At 40.1% G+C, this 23,311-nt stretch overlaps 1 protein-coding gene across 2 annotated transcripts in view; it reads left to right on the forward strand.

The window, feature by feature from the left end:
• Positions 1-23,311, forward strand: part of LOC134804103 (inhibitory POU protein) — a 95,564-nt gene that overhangs the window by 65,382 nt on the left and 6,871 nt on the right. For both annotated transcript variants that reach the window (XM_063777044.1, XM_063777043.1), the window contains exon 3: positions 13,633-13,812. In XM_063777044.1, the coding sequence (XP_063633114.1) occupies positions 13,633-13,812 (180 nt within the window). The remainder of the gene's footprint in view (positions 1-13,632; positions 13,813-23,311) is intronic.

Below are 23,311 nucleotides of genomic sequence, written 5' to 3' on the forward strand. Positions count from 1 at the left end.
CGGTGACCACCTTCCGGCTCCATCATCAGACCCTGAGTACTATCTTGTGTCAAAGATCTTGTTGAGATGAATAAAACGAGCCTAAACACGAAGTGGTTTAGTTGCATGGTTGATTGGTACCGGTGACCACCTTCCGGCTCCATCATCAGACCCTGAGTACTATCTTGTGTCAAAGATCTTGTTGAGATGAATAAAACGAGTCTAAACACGAAGTGGTTTAGTTGCATGGTTGATTGGTACCGGTGACCACCTTCCAGCTCCATCATCAGACCCTGAGTACTATCTTGAGTCAAATAAATACATAAAGAATGTCAGGTCGTTTCAAATATTTTTAATCCTGTCCGGTAGTTTATTAAACTGTACCATTATAAATTATAATACTATAAAAACAGTGCTAGGATCAAAGTCTCTCGTTGCGGTTTACACGCACACAGTATAGCGTTTTACACGGCGCCCGCCGCACACAATGATAAAAAACCTCGTCGTCGCCGTTGAAAATGTGCGGAGCCGACCGACACACGTCCTGCCTCTACAAGCTCTGCCGCGGCACTGAGCTGGCGCAGCGCGCGTCATCGGTAATATAGAGTAGTTTTCAAAAAATTGCCAAAAAATTATAATAGAATTTCATAAACACTAATGTATACCAACAGTATAAGCAAACGTTGCAGATTGCTTGAGTATGAAAATGACTTCGATATTAAGTAGATTTTCGTAGGAATTGACACTTGTTTCGGAGAGAAAATTGAGTTCGTTTTACTTTGATTTTCTCTTTCTCAAAGGTATGTAGGAAAAATATCGTTTGATATGCCTAAAGTACAGGGTATTAATAATACAAAATAGCCAGGTTTAGCAGAGTAAACTTCTCAACATTTCCAAATCAGAGCTCGCCATTCAGTGCTTCACGGGGTTTTTCGGAAACGACCATCAGAAAAAAAATCATTACTAATTTAATAAGTCCTTTTTCTAATATTTACAACGATATTTAAAAAGATAAGAAGACGCTTTTACTGGAACAAGTACTCATTGTTTCTAATAATGAGCACAAAGTCCTGAATTTCGTCGACTAGTATCATCAATTTTGCATTATTTCGACTTTTCTTGTAAGAGCGCTCTTAACAGGTAGACAGGTAATTAAAAGAAAATAAAAGTTCATATTACAAACTATTAAACTAGAGTTAGACCAAGAAAAGTCTGCAGAGATTTTGATAGCCCACGCAGTTCGTGTTATTTTAAACGTCAAACTTCTATTAAATTATGACGTATAAATAACATTTGCATTGCGTGGGCTATCAAACTCGCTGCAGACTTTTCTTGGTCTAACTCTAGCTATATAAGATACATTTTTACTTATGTCCTTTATATACCTACCTAGTACAATATCTGGGAGACCCAGATATAAGACCTAGCCAGATCGATTGATCGCCCCCGAAAAGCCCCATAGAGCAAATTTCATCTAAATCGTTATATATATATATATATGTGTGTGTGTAAATATATAAACAAGAATTGCTCGTTTAAAGGTATTAGATAGTACATAGGCCTTTGAAGTTAAACTTAGGATTAGTACCGTAATGTGCCTGTAGGTAACGGCACATCATGCTAATCCAGCTACAGTCGCGCACACAAGCGTTACGGATTATAATATAATTTCCTATATAAGGTAGGATTTTGCTAAGCGAGGATTAAGCCTAGGCGGGATTTAGTGCTAATTATGAATTCGGTATTAAAGTAAAGGCTGTTTAGCTTTGATTACCGGGTGTTTGAAATGCCCAGAGTATATACAGCCTGTGGCCTGTAATACCAGCAAAAAATTAAACTGTAGGCTGTACTCCTCATACTGACCAACATTTGTTCAGCAACTTTTAAAAATAACTTGTCGGTTAATTTTTAATACACTTTAAAGTTTATTCTAAGACGCAATGTATTGCGAATTTTGTTATGTTTAAGGCGTGACAAGCAACGTCAATCGCAATAATATGGCGTGGAGATGGCGTCCATTGAAGATAATATTTATTTTGTATGAAAAATAGGGAGTCTAAATACTTCATAATTTTTACAAGTTGTTGAACAAAAGTGTCAGGAGTATTGGTGTTAGAGTTTGAGGAGTACAATCTATGTTTTAATTATTTGTTCGTGTTACAGGCCACACCCGGTATATAGGTCATAATTAACTATACAATGGGATCTAGGTACCCTAGGATAGGCCTAAATCAAAATAGGCCCCTAGAGATATAAATATCTTTTAAAAACCCCGAAAATACCCGGGCAAAGGTAACATTTATTAATACCGCAATAACCGGCGGCTACTTTACGACAGCGATAATAAAAACGGCCACCGGGACCACTAAGGATAGTTCTGTCATTTCATAAGTGGAGTTTTACAGTTGCCTGGGATGTGGGGTCCGGTGAAACGAATGTGGTTACTTATTTCCTAAATTGATATAAGTCTCCCATGTCGTCAAGGAAAATTCAAGCGAGGGATACCTACGAATGGTTCATAGATATTTCTTTGTATGCTTAAATTGCTTAACTCGTTCGTCTTTCCTGTAGACATCGCAAAGTTAAGACTTAAGAGAGAACACTTAAGACTCAAATTAGAAAATCGTGATATTGAACTCGCACTGCAGAACTGTAGTATGAATAACTGTTCCCTGCGGTAAAAATCAACCAACGCGGTAATCATCACATGATGATTACCATACACCATGATGGGTACCATAAAATACATTTATAGCAATAGTGCTATATCAATGAGCACTGGCGTACGCGACAGTACCCATCAAGCGTGCATTTAGTTCATGACATGATACAACCCCACTACGCTCCCCTCCGTATTGTTATAAGTATAACGACCCGCCCCGGCTTCGCACGGGTTACACAAAACCTTACAAATTATACACAAACCTTCCTCAAGAACCACTGCATTGATAGGTGAAAACTGCATGAAAATCCGTTGAGTAGTTTTTGAGTTTATCGCGAACATACAGACACACAGACAGACGCGGCGAGGGACTTTGTTTTATAATTTGTTCGATATTGAGATGGACTTTGTTTGATAACGTCGTATATATATTAGCACACACCCACGCACAGGCTTTAATTTAATAGAGTTACTTTTCGTTCATGTCGTCTCGGATATGGGTGAATATGGTATCAATACATTTAGTGTAATGCCCTGAACACAAATATATGAGATGACAAGCGCGAAAGTGGTGGGGGTAGTTCCTGTGACGTCATAAAGTCGGCAGTACAAACTTTTTTTTATTTTCTTTTAAATATACCATGTGGGGTACGTGTGGGGTACCATACCATTGACCGGGGTGACTTTCAAATGCAGGGGCGACTTTAAAATTCTAATTTTAAGCCATAATATATATATATGCGAGATTTTTTACAGTAGGTGAATATGAATATATAATAATCTAACTAGTGACAGGTACATTTTCAGTAAATAATGAATAATAGTAATTCTATGGCCGTTTTAAATCTATCAAAGTAACCCCAAATTTTCCAAAGTCACCCCGGTCTACGATACCTAATATATATCTGAGACGACATGAGCGAAAATCGAGTTCTGGAAAACAGGAAGTATAGTGATACGAATTATACCCTTCCAAGATTATTTCCTATCTATATATCTCTCTACCTATAACATATATATCTTTGGCTCGACAGACCCCCTCTCCCTGTTGCTGTGACGTAATATGTGCATGACCCCAAACCACTTACAATTGAAAAGTCCTCACGACCCCTGGCAGACTATGTCACACTAATCTCACTTATAAAATGGCGTGGGAACTACAACATGGTCATTATGGGTTCTCTTATTTATCGCCGAAAATGGTATGGCCGATTATCACTTCCCAACTCACGTTTCGCGTAATTTTATTTCGCCGAACTTTCATTTCCCAACTTATCAAATTTGTTTTTTTTTATTTGCCAACCTCACGGTTACCAACTAAACATTTGGTCTGTGTTTTATAATGTCAATTTTCAAAATGCCACCTTTCATGTTGTAGAATATTTTAGTTGGCATAATATACACTTAGTTGTTTATTGTTTACCAAAATATGTTTTAGTGAGTATTTTTTGTAATACCTACCTTTTAGTTTTTTATAAGACTTATGTTCTATTTGTTTTTTATAACATAAAAAGTCGGTTCCGGTTTGCTCACGGTTAACCTAACACGCTCCTCCTCGCTTCGCTCGTCATCGCACTTAACTGGACTCTGTCACATATGAGATTTCTGCTACTATACTTATTATTAAAACCTACCACTAGCAGTGTTGACTAAAGTCGCAACTCATTATTAGCATATAAATATATTTATATTTATAAATTTAATATTTCCAACCAAAAAACATGTAGGTATGAGTATGTATATTTTTCTTATTTGTAACTTGCCTAATGTATTTAAGCGGTGGTGGCCGAGTGGATATGACTTCCGACTTTCGATCCGGAGGTCGCGGGTTCAAATCCTGGCTCGTACCAATGAGTTTTTCGGAACGTATGTACGAAATATCATTTGATATTTACCACTAGCTTTTCGGTGAAGGAAAAACATCGTGAGGAAACCTGCATACATCTGCGAAGAAATTCAAAGGTGTATGTGAAGTCCCCAATCCGCATTGGGCTAGCGTGGGGACTATAGCCCAAGCCCTCTCGCGCATGAAAGGAGGCCTGTGCCCAGCAGTGTGACGTATTTAGGCTGATTATTATTTCCTTTATTTATTTTTCGTCTTAAGTTAGGTTTGTTATAATATGAATATAAAAGTAAAATATAAAAACACTTACAAAACAATAAAAAATACATATAAACACATTATAAAAAACCTAACCTAGGGTGCCGCCGGCAGCGGGGCTTGGCCCAAGCTGCCGGTGGTCAGGGCCGCAGAGTGAGGAACCGACGTACTATACGCGCCGTGTCCAATATTACCGCCTTCTGCATCTGACCCTTGATCCAACCACCCAGCGAGAGTCTCTCTAGGTGTTGGTCGAGACTCTTCGCTATGAGACCGTTCGCTGACACAACTATCGGAACAATGATCGTCGAGTCAACATCCCACATGGCGGTAATCTCGTGAGCTAAGTCTAGGTACTTGCTGGACTTGTCCTTCTCGGCCTTCACGAGATTCTCATCATGGGGGATGGTGACGTCGGCGAGCACGGCCCGGCGCTGCGATCGGTCTATCAGCACGATGTCAGGCTTATTGGCGACAATAGTCCTGTCAGTGATGATAGATCGATCCCAATAGAGCGTGGCACGACCATTCTCGAGAACAGGCGCAGGTAAGTACTTGTAGTACGGTACTTCGCGGTCCACAAGGCCGTATAGAAGAGCAAGTTGCTGGTGAATAATCCTGGCTACGAGATTATGTCTGTGCAAGTACTCACCGTTAGCAAGATGAGAACAACCGGAAATGATATGCCTGAGTGACTCTCCGGGACGGCGGCATGCCCGACAAATGTCGACCGTACCGTCCTTCAGGATATATTTCCGATAGTTGTTCGTCATCATCACTTCGTCCGCAATTGCACAGGCAAAACCCTCGGTTTCTCCGAAGAGGTCCCCGAATCGTAACCAGTTCACCGACGCGAGCAGGTCCACATCGGGTCCCGTGAGGGCCTTGTAGAACCGCCCGTGTAGCGCCTTACTCTCCCATGCCGCCTTGCGATCCGCAGTACTTAGTACCACAGGTTTGCGCCAGTTCTCGTTTGCCAAGGAGAGCGGCGTGAGGTTCCTGTCTACTGCCACCACATCACGATGCATCCCACACTCGTTGTTAAGGAAATAATTCCTGAGATTGTACACCTCGCGGTTGTGGAGATCCTTGGCGTTTAGGAAGCCTCGGCCTCCACACTTCCGTGGGATGTACAATCTCATAACTGACGAGCGTGGGTGTAGCATGCGATGTGTGGTGAGCAGTGACCGGACCCTCCGATCCAGGGCGTCCAGCTCGGTCTGAGTCCACCTTAGTATGCCAAAGGAGTATGTGAGAAGAGGCATTACCCAGGCGTTGAAGGCGCGCACTTTGTTGCCTCCTGACAAAAGACTGTTAAGGACTTTTGTGAGCCGACTGAAAAAGCGCTCCTTCACCGACCGTCTAATACCCTCGTCCTCAATACCCAACGACTGTGACATACCAAGGTATTTATAGGTCTCTGATTCAGAGATAGACCTGAAAGACATTGTCTCAGAAAGTTGTAAATTTGTTGAATTTACAACCTTCCCCCGCTGTACATGCATAACCGCACATTTATCGACACCAAACTCCATGTTGATGGCACTACTGAAGACTTCGGTGGTTTTCAGTAGCTCCAACAAGCCTTGGGTATTTGGTGCAAATAATTTGAGGTCATCCATGTACAGAAGGTGAGAAATAACTTCACCCTCTCTCCGAAGCCGGCAACCTAGTCCCAAATCCTTCAGCAAGGTGCTGAGGGGATTCAGAGCTAGGCAGAACCATAGCGGACTCAGACTGTCGCCCTGAAATATTCCTCGCTCAATCCTTATAAAATCCTGTGGGCCAGGTCGGTCATCCCCGCCTCCTGGTTGACGAAGGACTGTGGTCCACTGCCCCATACACGCGCTTAGGAAGGCTCTCAAAGCTGCATCAACTTTGTACAGCTCTAAGACCCTCCCCAGCCATGAATGAGGCACCGAATCATAGGCCTTCTTGTAGTCAATCCAAGCGGCTGAGAGGGCCCCCTTGGTCCGCCGGATTTGTTGGCAGATGGTCATGTCTATGAGGAGGAGCTCTTTAGTACCACGGGACCCAACCCTACATCCATTTTGAGCAGAGGCCAAAATATTGTTTGCGACAATGTGCGCGTTGATTTTTGCTCTCAAAATGGATGTAAGGAGCTTGTAGAGTGTAGGCAAGCATGTGATGGGTCTGTAGTTCTTCGCTTCCGTGGTACTACCGGACTTATAGAGCAGGAAGGTGACACCAGTTGTTAAGGAAGGTGGGAGAGAACCAAGTTCGAGGGCTTGTTGAAATTGTGCTGCTAAGTAGGAGTGCGAGCATCGGAACCATTTTAGCCAGAAGTTGTGCAATCCATCCGGCCCAGGACTTTTCCAGTTCTGGGCCGTGCGGATGGCACAACTTACGTCATCGGGGCTGATGGTGACTGCCCCCATAGGTTCAATGGACTCGCACTCACGCTCGACAACACTCATCCAACTCCCCTCGGTGTGTCCGACAGGCACCGACCAGATGCTACGCCAGAAGTCATTCATGACAGTAGCATCCGGTGGCCGCGAGTCGGATGCACGAAGGTTGGTTTCCTCCCACTTTCGGTACATCATCCTTTGGTCACTCTGGAAAAGACGATTCTGCTGGAATCGGTCCACACGCTCTCTGTAGCGGCGAATACGGTTTGCCCATGCATAGACTTTCTGCTTTAGAAAGTCGATGCGCTCCGTAACGTTGGCCATGTAGTCGCGGGGCCTGATATCCGTCCCCACGAATGCCTGGTTTACAAAGCGCATTACTCGGGGGCGATTGTTGCCCCCCCTGAAGCAGATCAGCTTTGCGATAAGAGTCCTAAAAGAGCTGATACGTCGCTCGATCCGTATTTGCCATGCGGGGGCACCTCCGGCGGTCCTAGGTGCACGTTCAGAGTCCGGAAACTTGACTCGTGCAACACGGCACGCCGCGATGGCTCCGCAATACATGATCGCGTGCGTATCATCTAAATCTTTACTAGTCCGCAAATATGGCTCTAGTAAGGCGTTTAGGGCTCCCATTAGCGCTAGATTGTGTCTATTCATAGGCAAACGTGGTAATCGTGGCCTAGTATCGGGTGTGGAGCGGTACCGCGTAATCGCCTCGTCCAGAGTCCTCCTCAGTTGCTCATTGGCTGTACTACCCACACTCTGCGCGAACTCCTCCTCGTCGGCACTGAGATCTACCCGCGGCGCCCCCGGTGCCTGGTCGGGTGCCGGCACCGGATCCGGCGACGTGGCGGGCGGATCCCGCGCCGAGGTAGAAGCTGCGCGAGCAGAGAGAGCCTCCAGGCGAAGCCGATCAAGTGTCGAGTCATCCAACCGCTTTTGCCGCTGGATGACTCGCACCTGATCCGATAGTCGTTGCGCAGTCACGTCGATGGTCGGTTCGAGGGCCTGAAACAGTGGAAGCATTCGGACACGGTACGCGCATAAGTTGGTTCCCCCCTCTGTAGCCCCATAGTAGGCGCGCATGACGTTCTCATTAATGGTTTGAGACCATCGCATGCGACGCACTACACCACCGGCAGCGGGAGCCGTGGGCGGGGCAGGATGTCCCGCAGGCCCCAAGCGTGCCGACAGCGGTGGCCGCCCGCGCCGCGCAGGTGGTCGTGACGGCGGTGGCGGCGGCCCGCACTCATCGCTCGACTCGCTGGTGTCGGGCGCGGTGGCGAATTCATCGCTCGACGACGATTGCGAGGAGACGGATGATGCGGACGGGGGTGGTGGGCGTGCGTTTCGTGGAGACGCTAGTTGAGCTCGTGTTTTGCTTCTCGTTTGCATTTTCTTTCACAGGGAGTTTTGTCGTACATGTTAGGACATCATATTCTATGGCCAATTATAACCCTTAATAATAGTAATAGTACGCAGCAGTCTTGGGTTATATTTTTCATAAAAATAATGATTATTATTATTATTATGTATTGAGTAATTCTTATGTATTTAATTATGTTATGTCTATATATGTATGCATTCCTGTATTGTTAGATTTCTATTTATGTATATTTGTAGTAATGTGTATTCAAAACTTTCATTTTTGTTTGTCATTCATCGTTACCTTCTGTCCTACTCATTTCTTCAAAGGTTAACTGGAAGAGATCCCATACAGGGATAAGTTCGCCTTTGTTGTATTTAATTCACTCTGTAACTGTTTCTCGTGTTTTTATGTACAATAAAGTGTATACATACATACATACAATTACACCTGTCCGCCGGCAAACAAATCACACTGAGAGGCTGATGCGAGGAGCGCATTCAAAAGGAGCAAAGAACGAACCAGAGGGGAATTCCTACGTGATACAGTACGCGAAGCCGGGACTGCCAGGAGACCTCGATTCTGAGGGTCTATCGCCAACCACGTTCGACGTGTTGCCTCCCTGTCACTCTTACGTACGAATTTATAAGTGGGACAGAGAGGCAACACGTCGAACGTGGTTCGCGGTAGACCCTCTGGTCCGTGAAGGAACGTACAGACGTACTAGTTCCCCCACCAGCTCAATACAGTCTGACTCGTGTCAAATAAATGATTTTTCATCACACTCGCTCAGTAAATGTGGAATTTCACGCAGGTTAAGCGGGAGTTATAGAAAAAGCGTTCTCCCTAGGGAGTTACGAAGTTTCTAGTGCCATAATTAACAGTTTTTTGTCTTTATACTTACTTTTTGTATCGCAAAGTCTGATGAAAAACATTGTGTGTAACTCGGGGCGTAATAATATTGCAAACTCGATTCTATAAATCGCTCCGGCAAGCCGTCGCGATTTAACTTACTCTCGTTTGCAATATTCAACTTACGCCCCATGTTGCACAATGTACTATTATACTCTTAGCCCTAAAAAATATACCTTTCTAGTTTCTGCTCGCCATTTGCGTGGGATGACGATGATGATGATTGGTAAAAATTATCCTAAGTCCTACCTCGGTCCTCAACTATCTCGATGGTACTAAAAGACAGACAGACTGACTTTACTTTCGCATTTATAATATTATGGTGGTTAGTGAAAAACTGTGCACATGACACAGTTTTTCACGTATACCGGGTGTGGCCTGTAACATGAGCAAAAAATAAAACTGTAGGCTGTACTTCTCATACTGACCAACATTTGTTCAGCGACTTTTAAAAGTAACTTGTGGTTTGATTTTTAATACACTTTAAAGTTTATTCTAAGACGCAATGTATTGGGAATTTTGTTATGTTTAAGGCGTGACAAGCAACGTCAATCACAATGATATGGCGTGGCGATGGCGTCCATTGAAGATAATATTTATTATGTATGAAAAATAGGGAGTCTAAATACTTCATAATTTTTAAAAGTTGTTGAACAAAGTGTCACGGTTTGAGGAGTACAATCTATGTTTTAATTCTTTGCTCGTGTTACAGGCCACACCCGGTATTTCTATGTCGGCAAGTAACGAAGGTTTGCACAGTGAATTGTCAATGTGAAGCAACAATTGTCTTTGTGGAACAGGGGCCAGGTTTTTGTGACACCTACCAGCAGTTTTAGCCCTTCATTCGACAACGTCCAAAATACTGGACAGCCTTTGATACATTGTATTTATTAGTATAATTTTTTGTGTTGAATTAATTCTTTCTCTCACTCTAAAAGTCTAAATAGTGTCTCACAATAATGAACAAACAGAAATTCAAATTCCGTATAATTATATTAGTAGGGATTAGTAGGGTTGACACACTGTCACACCGATCACGTTACCCCTTTGGTCTCGCTTTAATCGTCTGTGAACGCATAATCGACTAACAATTACTGAGTGACAACCCTATTGTAGTTAAAAAGACACTCGACTATATTGAATTCGCTAATCCCTACACATTCTCATCTTCACTCTGATAATATTTGCCCATTCCAAACTGAACCTTATTATAAGCGAATATGGTTTAAATATGAATGAATTACAAATAGGAGTTTGCTAAAACTAACGCTCGATTTCGTAATAATGATTAGTGATAAAAACGACGTATGTAGCTTTTAGCGTTCATTGAAAATGCAACGTTGTCGGTATGATATTAAAGTTTAGAATAGTTTTGGCAAAGCAATTATGAATTTGCGAGTACAATCGTATACAGTTTCAGGGGTGGCAGAAAATAAATTATGATTATTGTAATATATGTTAGAGTGGGTTAGAATGCAATCAGCAATTACATTTAGAAGGTCGACATGGTGTTTGGGAGATTGTTTAATATACGGAGTGTTTAATTTATTGGGGACCAAATTGAGACTTGTGATATTGCGTTAATTAAACTAAAAAATATGATGGGAAACATTCAGAAAATGCCTTTTTCAGTCTTACTTCTTTTTATTTTAAAACGATATGGCTAATTAAGAGTCACACGACCCTGGGCGCTGCCATACAATCAAAGGTAGAGTCTCTGTTCTGAAATAACAGATTTGACATGAACATAATAATTAATAATATACATATTTAAGTCACTATACTAGTTTTCGTTGCTAGAAATGTAGGTAAATATTTCAAAGAAATTCGAGCGAGTAGAAATACTGAAAGTATAACAGCTCTAGTTTTCGTTGAATATGAACCTACATTGCTCCACATATTTGGACTTATTGCTATCCTTAATGTCTAAACAATATATCTATCTACATATTATGATATTTCGCAAGTAGCAAATTAAAACTTAAATATATTATTTGCTAATCCGTCAAGTGGATGAAAACTAGAGCATGGACGGAAATTAGCGCAATGACTGTTACGTTAAAGATTCATATAATGTATGTACCTACGTCGTTTTAAAATGAGAATAGAATAAAACTTTATTTTATATAAAACGTAACATCGATTATATGAGAGCGGTACCTGTGACTCTTAACCCAAAAGCCTTAACGTACTATTTTTGAAGTTAATCAAAATATCATATCCACAAACGTATCACATATTATTATGCTTCTGAATGTTTAAACATTCGTTTCACATGTAGCGAGCGAGCGTAGCGAAGGGTCGTACAAAGTCATAAATAATTCAATACACTTTTAAATAATTCTCACTTCAAACATTATATTTTCTTTCACGGCCTCCTAGCCTAGTCGATAGTGCCTACGAAGCAGGAGGTTCCGGGTTCGAATCCCGGTAAGGGCATCTATTTGTGTGCTTATCACAAATATTTGTTCCAGTAATTTTTTACGCAGCTGTTTTCATTGTGAATTGAATGGATAGGTAAATTTTTGGTAAAATATTATTTTAATATTTTACTTGAGAGACATTCGGCGCCAAGGATTTCCTACAGGTAATACTTTTGCTAGCCCTGGTTTACAATGAATTGCAACATTGATAACTAGTGATACTTAATCACCATACGGCTACCATGAGTTGATTTGGCGTTTAAGTACGCTAGCGACTGCGCGAACTCGATCGCAGTCCATCTCGCTCGCACTGATGTACAGATGCGATCAAATTTAATGTCAACTCATGGTAGCAGTACTTGACCGCATTCGACATTTAAACAAACAACACCGCTCGTAAACCGTCAAAATTGGAAAGGATCGTTCGAAATTTAAACTGCGATCCTATACACATCCACCATTCAAATTCATGCCACATCTCGGGCAAATCGAAAAGAAAACTATTCGTTTTAAAAGTGGTGTGGGCTATAAAACCGTGTGTTTGGGAGTCAGGAGGAGCTCTCAGGCCAGGGGTGCTCATAAATAATTTAGAGTAATACACGACCGAAGGTTGAGCGCTCATGACTTCTTGATGGGATCTCGGGTGTGGACTTTTTAAATTTGAGGCCTTTTTTAAGTTTGGCGCCAATTGTTTGTGATGACTGGATGTTTTTTTGTTATAAACTACTCGTACTTATAGGTACATTGATAGCATTTAATTTTTTTTTAATTAATGCGAATGTAATATATACAGTGTGTAAATCCAATTAAAAATTTACAAAAATAAATTACGGGATCATAATTAAATTTGACTTAAAAAAGCTTCTTAATTTAGGATTGGTATTATTTATATCTGGTTTCATTTATTGCCCGTATTGGATTTACACACTGTATTTATTTTATATAAACTTAATTTAATATAAACTAATACAACGATTAACCTACGTATATTTTTTTAAATATATATATAGTACTAGGTACCTCCTTAATTAATATTACAAACAATTATAAATCTCCCTCATATAAAAAAATCGAAAGAACCTTTATTCATGGAAATAAGCAAATTTATTATTGTTTTTTGGAGGTAAAAGTAATTCAAATACGCGAGAACATAGTGTTTTCAAATAAATTTAAGTAATGTTTAAGCTTGTAGTCAACTTCATTAATTGCTTACAGTTAAACGTACCGTACTATACCGTTTAAGCCTTAGTGTCATATATATAAAGGTCAAATCATAACTGTCAAATTTTACCTACTTCTTAACTTACACCGACTATAGTGACCTTAACTTTACTGTTAAATTTTTCTGTAATAGTGTTGGCAATTGTCAAAGATTTTATGCAGCATATATTATTTTTTCCCTTGTTTCTAGTTTGGTTCTAAGGGATTTGGCGTCCGCGTTAAAAATTAAAAAAATAAAACAAGAATTTGACACTATTGGCAGGATTGACAGTGTTCATTAGCCTACACTACAACATAGGTAACTAAGAACGGTTAGGAAAATAATAACCTAAAATTCCCCGTGAAAAGTAATGATTTAAAATACTGATAAAAATACTGATAAGTGTGTGGGGAGATTTAAGAAAGTCATGACCTGACTGGAGCAAACGCTGGAGCGTCATGATAAGTCATGTCATTACTAATGATAGTGTCGGGGCCGTAATTGGCAAATTCTGTAAAATGCTTCAAACGGTCAACCCCATTGTATCTACTTACTTATAAGTAGTCTGAGTACACAATATGCATTTATACAAAGTTTCACTTATTTTCTCCAGGGTGACCTCTTTGGTGGTCTAAACGACGGCCTCCTCAGCCGCGCAGAGGCCCTCGCGGCGGTAGACATCAGCAAACACCAGAGCGGACCCCAGCCCGGACCCTTGCCGCAGCTCAAACATGACATGGTGTACCACCATGGGGTCGGCGGACCACCGCCGCATAACGCTAGACCACATCAGGTATTATTGCTTTTGATATAGTTTAAAAAAAAAATAGGACAATAAGTTCTGATATGGCAAAAAAAAGAGAAGAAAAGGTTGTTATAATAATAGCCACAAAATATTGGTAAGGAATAGAGTGGACCCTAGAAGAGACCCTTGCGCAACTTAAACATGACATGGTGTACCACCATGGGGTTGGTGGACCACCTCCGCATAACGCTAGACCACATCAGATATTATTGTTTTTGAAACAAGTGTGTATAAAAATAGGCACAATATATTGGTAAGGAATAGAGTAGACCACAGAAAAGACCCTTGGGCAGCTTAAACATAACCCCAGAACACATCAGGGTATTATTGCTTTTGACATGGTTTTAAAAAAGTTTTAGGAAAGAATAGAACGTGGGTCTAAAGCATAGCTAAAGTTAAGCAAGCTTACGTAGCACAAACACGGGACTGTTCCCCATTGTATAAAATGCTAATATTGGATATGCCAGGTTTAGAAAAAACCGGGCAAGTGCGAGTCGGACTCGCGCACGAAGGGTTCCGTACCATAATGCAAAAAAAAAACGAAAAAAAAGCAAAAAAAAAAACGGTCACCCATCCAAGTACTGACCACTCCCGACGTTGCTTAACTTTGGTCAAAAATCACGTTTGTTGTATGGGAGCCCCATTTAAATCTTTATTTTATTCTGTTTTTAGTATTTGTTGTTATAGCGGCAACAGAAATACATCATCTGTGAAAATTTCAACTGTCTAGCTATCACGGTTCGTGAGATACAGCCTGGTGACAGACGGACGGACGGACGGACGGACGGACAGCGAAGTCTTAGTAATAGGGTCCCGTTTTACCCTTTGGGTACGGAACCCTAAAAATAAGAGTAAAGTGGGTTAAAATGATGGCCACAAGAGTAAGCAATAGTAGTAGGAAGATAACTAGAAGATTGGTTAACATAGTAGTAGGTAGAAGAGTCAACCCAAACCAAACGGGCCTACCCAAGTGATAGTAGTTTATAGAAAACATATTTCGTTAGCATCCTTCATCCCGATAGAATATTACCTTTCGCTTGGCGTTTGTAGATAAAGTATTGCCATCATGGCTACAGCTAACTTGTCTTATCAGAGGGCCTAGCCGTGGCAATCGATGAAAGAAATAGGCCAGTCAAATTAGATTTTTTCCAGAAATTTATTCCCAGCAAGCTGGAAATCGTCGTAATACCTTCATTTGGTTCTAAATTAATGAAATCCGAGTTTGCTCCATCTCAGGAGTTGAGGAAAAAAATTTGCTCTTTTTCAGTTTTTTGCTTGTACTTAGTGCCAAAACGGTATGTTCGACGGAAAATTTGCTCTAATCATGATAAAAATCCGAAGAATCCGAAAAGTACCATAATATGAATTCGTAGTCAAAGATTGTAAAAAATGGCCGCCACTATGAATTACTTTTTTTTGGTAAAATCGTGTTTAAATCCGAAAATTTTATTCACCAGTGTCTGATCCACAACAACCTTGCTGGTAGTGACATTGTAATTGATGGTGGGTTCCTTCTACATCGAGTGGTATTGTCAATCCAAGGTAAAATGTATCTAGCAAGGCTCCCAAAATGTAACCACACCTACAAGGGATGGAGCAAACTCGGATTATACGCATTTAGAACCAAATGAAGGTATGATGATTTCCAGCTTGCTGGGAATTAATTCCTCAAAACGCCTTGTTGGATCTAATTTGATTGGCCTAAAAACGCCAATCGAAAGTGAAGTAATGTACGGAAATGATCACGGTACTTTTCTTAGCATCTGTCATCCTGAAACACTTTCTTTTCGTTTGGCGATAGTTTGTCATCTTGGCTACCCTAGGACAGCTTTTATCGAACCCCCGTTAATCCAAAAATCGATCCTCATAAGAGCGACATCACCCATCAGCCGAGTAATCTTCAAAAAGAAAAAAAAACACTTAACTGGCGAAAATATTTCACCCCGACATTAGCCCAACCAGATGCAAGTCTCAAGGCATATGTAGGGGCGTAGTCCCAGAGGACTCAGGCACGTAGGGGAAGGGATACAGTACAGTAAAAATTAGATAATTTTATGCACTACAATATTGTGTTCCGCCCTTGCGATTCTGTTTTTAGGGTTCCGTACCCAAAGGGTAAAACGGGACCCTATTACTAAGACTTCGCTGTCCGTCCGTCCGTCCGTCCGTCCGTCTGTCACCAGGCTGTATCTCACGAACCGTGATAGCTAGTCAGTTGAAATTTTCACAGATGATGTATTTCTGTTGCCGCTATAACAACAAATACTAAAAACAGAATAAAATAAAGATTTAAATGGGGCTCCCATACAACAAACGTGATTTTTGACCAAAGTTAAGCAACGTCGGGAGTGGTCAGTACTTGGATGGGTGACCGTTTTTTTTTTGCTTTTTTTTAGTTTTTTTTTTGCATTATGGTACGGAACCCTTCGTGCGCGAGTCCGACTCGCACTTGCCCGGTTTTTTATTCAAATGCGATGGTGATTTTTGCTCTTTGGTAATGCAATGTTTGATGTACTTAATGCCTCATGTTGATAATGTTTAAACAAAATTAAAAATTAAAAAGCTTTCTTGATGTGTTGCGATCGATTTTATTAGGTTAGGTTTGTTGTTGAAGCTTTGGAAAACATTTAAAATTGAAGTAAATATTAATTCAGATCCCCAAAATGAAGTGGTACCTAATACCGAATCATCATGTAATACAGTATACATTTAAATAAAATCTAAACGACCTACAAATGTTGTTGTCCTATGGCACTCCAGAGGTGCAAAGGGCCTTCACAAGCTCGCGCCAGGCCTTCCTATCTTCCCTTCTGGCCTCGCTCCAGCTCAACCCGACCGTTCGTAGGTCGTGTGGCTCACTTGAGCCGGACCGCTGCCAAGAGTGCACGGGGCGCCCGAGGCCACGGCTTCCGTCCGGAGGTTTCCAACCGAAAGTTATGGTTGACAATGACCTACAAATAGGTACATATAAATTGTCAACGTGCATGTGACACCTCTGCAATTAGAAATGCCCTAAACTACGGCCTCTATGTACGAATTATCATTTAACACTTAAATTTAAACAGATCGTCCACTAAGTTAGCCAAATGGAATTAATCACATTAAAAAAAACTTTCAAATAACCAAAGAAACACCTCAAATCCCCAAATTAGAATCAAACTACAATTACTTTTTTCGCCTATAATAATCAAAAGAGCTCCTGATTTTGAGTGGAAAAGTTAGAAATGATGTAGAAGTTTACAAATAAAAAAAATTGTACACTTTAAATAAAATGACCCCAATACAAGTTTATCACACCACTGTAAAGCACAAAAAACCAATTCTAATAAGATCTAAATTCAATTTGTTCAAATTTTAGTGCTAGTCGGCACCGGAGTCCCGCAAGGAGCAATTCTGGGTACGCTCCCTGCACCATATTTACAAATTAGGGTTCCGAAATTGCTACTGTTGGACCCGGGGGCGATAAAGCACAGGTTACGGGTTCCATGCGAGGGGACTATATTGACTGTAGTCTTTATAATTGGTAGTGATACAATGATATAGTGTGATGGGATTGCTATGAACGCGGTTTGAAGTTGTAATTGATTAAGTAAAGGCGTTTGACAGGGTGTGTCGCTTTAGAGATTAATGTTAATTTAATTTGCTTTTAAGGAATTTGGGATTGTATCTTTTGGAATGGAATTTTAATTTTATAACCAGATAGGGTCCTATATAGGTAATGATACCTAATTTATTGTATTTTTAGGTATGACTTAGTTTTAGTTTTTTATGTAGTTTTAATTTTAGGTTACCTCTGGTTAAATTTGATATTAATTATTTTTATGGTTTTAAATAAAAACAACCATTTATTGTATACTAACTTCTGCCCGCCACTTCGTCTGCGTGAAATTATGAAGATGATGTTTGATGTAAACTATCCCATGTCCTTCCCCGGGCTTCAAACGATATCCATACGAAATTTTAGTAAAGAGGTAACAGACAGACAGAGTTACTATCGCGTTTTATAATATTAGTAGGAAAGTAGGGATCTAAAACTAAATTATGTATATAGATATGCACTATTATAATATAAGTTAAGAAATCATACGTCCAGTTACAACATTTAAAACAAAACAAATAAAATAACAGAAGTGTAAATAACACAATACGATTCTATTCGCTAATTCAGTACCTAAGTAGTCGTAAAATGTACGTAGTAGGAATTTTGCTGCTAACAAAATCACATAAAATACATTTGCGTTCTCAATATGAGATGAAAAAGTCACCAAATGTTTCCAAGAAGGCATATTCTTTACATTCATACAAATGTCTTATCGTAGAGGAAAATCCAATGCTTCTATGCTCTTTCGAAAGTGACGCCATAGACACAGACAGACTGCATTTTACTTTATGATTATTTACTGCGAGGGGCACCATCGACAATTTTATGGCTACCCTTATTTTTATAGTTGCAGTACCATCGATATGATTGGTATGTTTTTGGGGTGTCGTATTTGATTTTTTATTACTTTAAAATTATATTTGAAGGGTCGTTGGATAAGTATAAATAAACTTATGCGTTTCTGATTTGGTGGAAGGTGAAGTTTGTGGGAATCCGAACACAGTTTTAGATATGGTTTTAGATTTTTATGAAATCTGTGATTTTAATATCAAATTGTGTGTGGCTTAAAATAAAAAAGTCCTTACCCAGGTTAGCTAGGTTAGCTTAGGTTGTCTGGATGAAATTACTTACAGCGATAAGACAGGCTATTGCTACCTCTATTTACAATGTAAATCTGTTGTTAAATTTGTTTTATTTTGTGGTGCAATAATAGTAGTTTATGTGACTGCTACATAATGAAAGGCATTAAAATACGAGTGTGGGTTTATGAAACGAATGAAATGAGTTTCATAATAGTATCACGCGAGTGTTTTAATGCCTAATTATGTACAGTTACATACACTGCTTTATCTACACACATATTATACACTTTCTATGATATATTCACTAACCTCATATTACCACCGACATTGGGGCACTTTCCTCTCTCGGAACTCGTGGATATGAGATGGCGTCTCCGAAATATCTTTATCGCACATTTTACACGAAACTTTTGTTTAGTTACTTTAAAAACAACAAAACAAATTATTTTTTACTACAAACTAATTAAAAGATAAACTGTACGTCAAATGGCGGCAAATGAAAACTTTTTTCACGCATGTCACGCATCCGTAGTTTTTTTTTAAATTCAGAGACAAACTAGAGTCGGGGTCGATTACCATATCGTCCGATACCAACTTACAAGCGAGATTTGCCAATATTGTATGCAATTGACATTTGATTTCGAATAAAACGTCATCTCGACTGATATTAGAATAGGGGTCAAAATCAAATTCCTTTTTTTTTCAGAGATGTTCGAAATTTGAATTTCATTACCAAATTGATTTTGATATAGTAATGAAGCTATTACCACATTTTCACAGATAAGAAATTTGCTGTAACAAAACAGTTTATCATAATGTGGGCCATTATTTACGGATTTTGAAGGCATCATAGAGAGTTTATGATATGTGTGTAGATAAAGTTTATTTACTTACCTTACTAGCAAATTAGTTATATCCAGTAACCACATAACTTACTTCTTCAGCTGACTCCGGCTACTAAACTACTTGCTGCATTTTTTTTATTATTATGAATGGGCTTACTCATGGCTACAGACTAGCCGAGGCGCAGACGTGGCCTACGATGGAGCGAGCTCGCCCAGAAGGTGCCTGTTCACTCTTGATTTGAAGGTTGCCGGGTTATAAGAACACGGAAATATAGACGCCGGCAAGGAATTCCATTCCTTGGCAGTGCGCATAAGGAAAGTAGAAGCAAAGCGCTTCGTGCGAATTGGTGGAATATCTACCAAGTAAGGATGGAAACCGGCCGTGCGTCTAAAAGTCCGATGGTAGAATGGGGACGGTGGAATAAGCATTGCGCGTCTTTTAATTTTAAGATGATAGTGGAAGGCCGCTTATCCATACAAACGTATAGTGCTCATTCTTTACACAATTTGATGTGTATTGACACATTTGTTTGTATTTTCAATTTTTAAATCTTTTAAAAATCTTATGATTTTTTTTATTTTATTTAGCTATGCTAAATATAAAATAAATTGTGTAAAAATATTTTCGGTAATGTAAAAATCCAGGGAGAATAATGGGGACTACGTTTGTATGGATTAGCGCCCGGTCCACTATCGTCTTAAATTTGAAGAACTCTACTCGTTTTACGTAATTCTGCGCTAAAACACCTTTCGACTCTTTTAAGTCCCGAGCCGAGTCGTTTATTGAGCCTTTTTTAAACACAACTCAAAAGGACTCGAGCCTCCGAATAAAGACTCCATCAACAATTTTATAGGTTTTATCTAATTAACAGTAAATAAAGAAAACAGACGTTATTGTATGATTTGTGTATTTGTATGATTAATAACCCATGAATTTTACATGATATGAGAAGAGCGTGCGACTTGCAATCCGAAGGTCGCGGGTTCAAACCCCGGTTTGTACCAATGAGTTTTTCGGAACTTATGTACGAAATATCATTTGATATTTACCAGTTGCTTTTGGGTGAAGGAAAACATCGTGAGGAAACCGGACTAATCCCTATAAGGCCTAGTTTCCCCTCTAGGTTGGAAGGTCAGATGGCAGTCGCTTTCGTAAAAATTAGTGCCTACGTCAAATCTTGGGATTAGTTGTCAAGCGGACCCCAGGCTCCCATGAGCCGTGGCAAACGCCGGGATAACGCGAGGAAGAAAAAGAAGAATTTTACATGATGACAAGTTCGATTTAATTATAAGAGTCTGAAAAACTAAGTCGAGTCTCAAAGCAGAGGACTCGAGTCTTAACCAACATTTATCTTAATATTTTTGGCGTGATAACGTCTTATAAATGGGTCAAAAAGATCTGTTTGCACTACACAGAAAAATGCACTGTTCGCGCGAACACACTAGTTTTCTCTCCTGTGGGCAATAGTTAACAGCTTGTGGGCATATAAGCAATGATTTTATCATAGTTCTCTAAATAAAAGGAGGACCTTTTCACGTGGATAAGGGTTAAATAAGAAAATTAACCTTTATAGCCCTTAACTCTTGTATATATCTACAGGAAAGACATAACACAGTGATCTTTTTGACCCAAATCGATGAACACCGGTAGCATGCACGAAAAAGTGTCGCGTTGTAAACGGATCACCATGGTAACGTTACGGCAATTTTTCATCCGACTTATACCGACTTTACAGACAACCAGACTATAAACCGACTTTACAGACAACCAGACAACCATATTTTTTTTAGTCAACGTTACTAAAGCACTAGATAGCCTAACACTAATAACTCAGATCACAACCCACTCTTATCGTCCCTAAAAATGTCCCCAGCACAAATTGTCACGTTTTTTCGTCCCTAGGGCGCCCACCCTTTGTGTGTTTGCACTTCGAATAGCCCTTGTGCCGCGCCAAAAGGTCCTATAGCCCCATAAATGCGTTACACTTGTGTGTTTCTGGTTCAAAAGGAGAGGCTCAGTAGTCACGCATTGCGCCGGTTGGGAGCTAGTCGACCGTTAAAAGCATACAGAACAAGTGTGTACATTTTCATATGTTTTATGGAGTTGTGTTTTGACATGGCTATCAAAATTTGGATAAGGGTGATATTACAAAAGAAGCGAGTCTGTCTGTCGGTCAAATACATATTAGTAGTAGATACATTATGGACTAAAATCGTATTTTCTCGCTTGAATCTTTAAAGGCGTATTAGTTTTTAAAAGCTGGATTATGACAGTAAAATTTTATACCGTAAAAATGCCAGTTTGTCGAAACGTTTTTGAACCGTGAGTGAATTGTATTTGTTTGTAATAAAAAAAAAACTAGTAGTGACCTTGTTTTAATAATTTTGAAAAATGTATTTGCAATTTAGTCATAATAAGAATAATTACTTAATTTACTTTTGGAAAATAATCAAAGAGAATTGAGTAGATAGAGGCATATTGTCAAAGTAAATTTTGTGGTCACAGTAAATTTACTGCCATCTTTCGACACAGGATTAAAAGTAATTAAAACTTTTAGAAAGCCATATGACTTTGACCCATGTTCTTTCACTAATATGTGCTAAAATTGTTAATTATTAAATACTAAACGGTGTCGCGAGCATAGGCCAAAAGTATGGCGCCATCTTTTGGAGCATATTTTTTTGTTGATTTTCCGAGGCACGTTTTTTTTCTTAAGGGGCCCACTGATTAACAGTCCGCCGGATGGTATCTTTCTTTTACCAATTGTCGCGGCTAGGCCCCCGTATTCAGACTGCACGAAACGCTTATGTTTGTTCGTCAACATGTATGTACAAGTGTCATTACGTGAAGGCTCAGAGGGCCTACCGCGAACCACGTTCGACGTGTTCCCTCTCTGCCGCACTTGTACATTCGTACGTAAGTATGACAGGGAGACAACATGTCGAACGTGGTTCGCGGTAGGCCCTCAGGACCCTAACATAAGGGATCGCATGCGTTATTTCACGCACACTAATAATAGCGCACTCATCATTTTTGTCAACCCTAGGGGCCGTGGGGCCGCGAAACTAGCGGGTCCATGAGCGGTTTCACTAGCGATCATTATACAGCCAAGTTCAGTGTTATTCATGTCAAAATACAACTCTCATGCGTTTTATTTCAACGTATAGATATTACCTAATGCCTGTTAAATTAAATATCGTTTGCCTTATTCACGAGTAGTATAAAATTGGTCACATTATGCATTATCTAAATATGTAGAATAAATTTTGTTTATTTCTCATTTTCAAAACGTCGTACAGATTTCTGCGCTGTTTCTTATAAAATAAAATAACTAAAACTAAACCTAGCTAAAAAATCAATATCCCTAAAACCCACCCTTCAAAGCCTAGGCCCCTCGGCTAGGTGCCCATCGCGCAGGCAGCATTCCCGCGCTGTATAGCGATTGCAATCCTTTGCGCGAGAGTCCCCTGTGGCCTCCCTTTACCGCTTACTAAGCTCCTTAAGGAGCCCACGCGCTCCTCTACTCCACGGCCCCAGTGTCACGACGCCAAACGCTACGAACTCGTAGTTGGCGCCGAGACAGCTGTATTTATAGGCCTTAGCCCGCTCTCGGGCGTCCGCCGCTGCCCTGGCATTTCTGCTGGTTGCTAGATTGTAGGACGCTGCCAACGTGTCGGCGCAGGTAGCGTCGCACACCAGCGCGCGGCCCATTCTTCATGCATTATCTACATCTACATACATTATGATTACAGCATAAAATGACAACTACAATCTTTCTCTCTTCACAATAACACAATCTTTCTAAAATGGCCATCTTTTATTGCTCTTTAGGGTTTCTGTAGTGGCTACTATAAACATTATTCTAAAGTAAAGAGGTCTTGTTAGGATATATTTATGTCTTAGGGCCAAATGCACCATCCCACTAACACGGGGTTAAGCGGTTAAACCGTTAACCCAG

The sequence above is a fragment of the Cydia splendana genome, chromosome Z (genome assembly GCF_910591565.1).
Source record: "Cydia splendana chromosome Z, ilCydSple1.2, whole genome shotgun sequence".
In the NCBI taxonomy this organism is placed as follows: Eukaryota; Metazoa; Arthropoda; class Insecta; order Lepidoptera; family Tortricidae; genus Cydia; species Cydia splendana.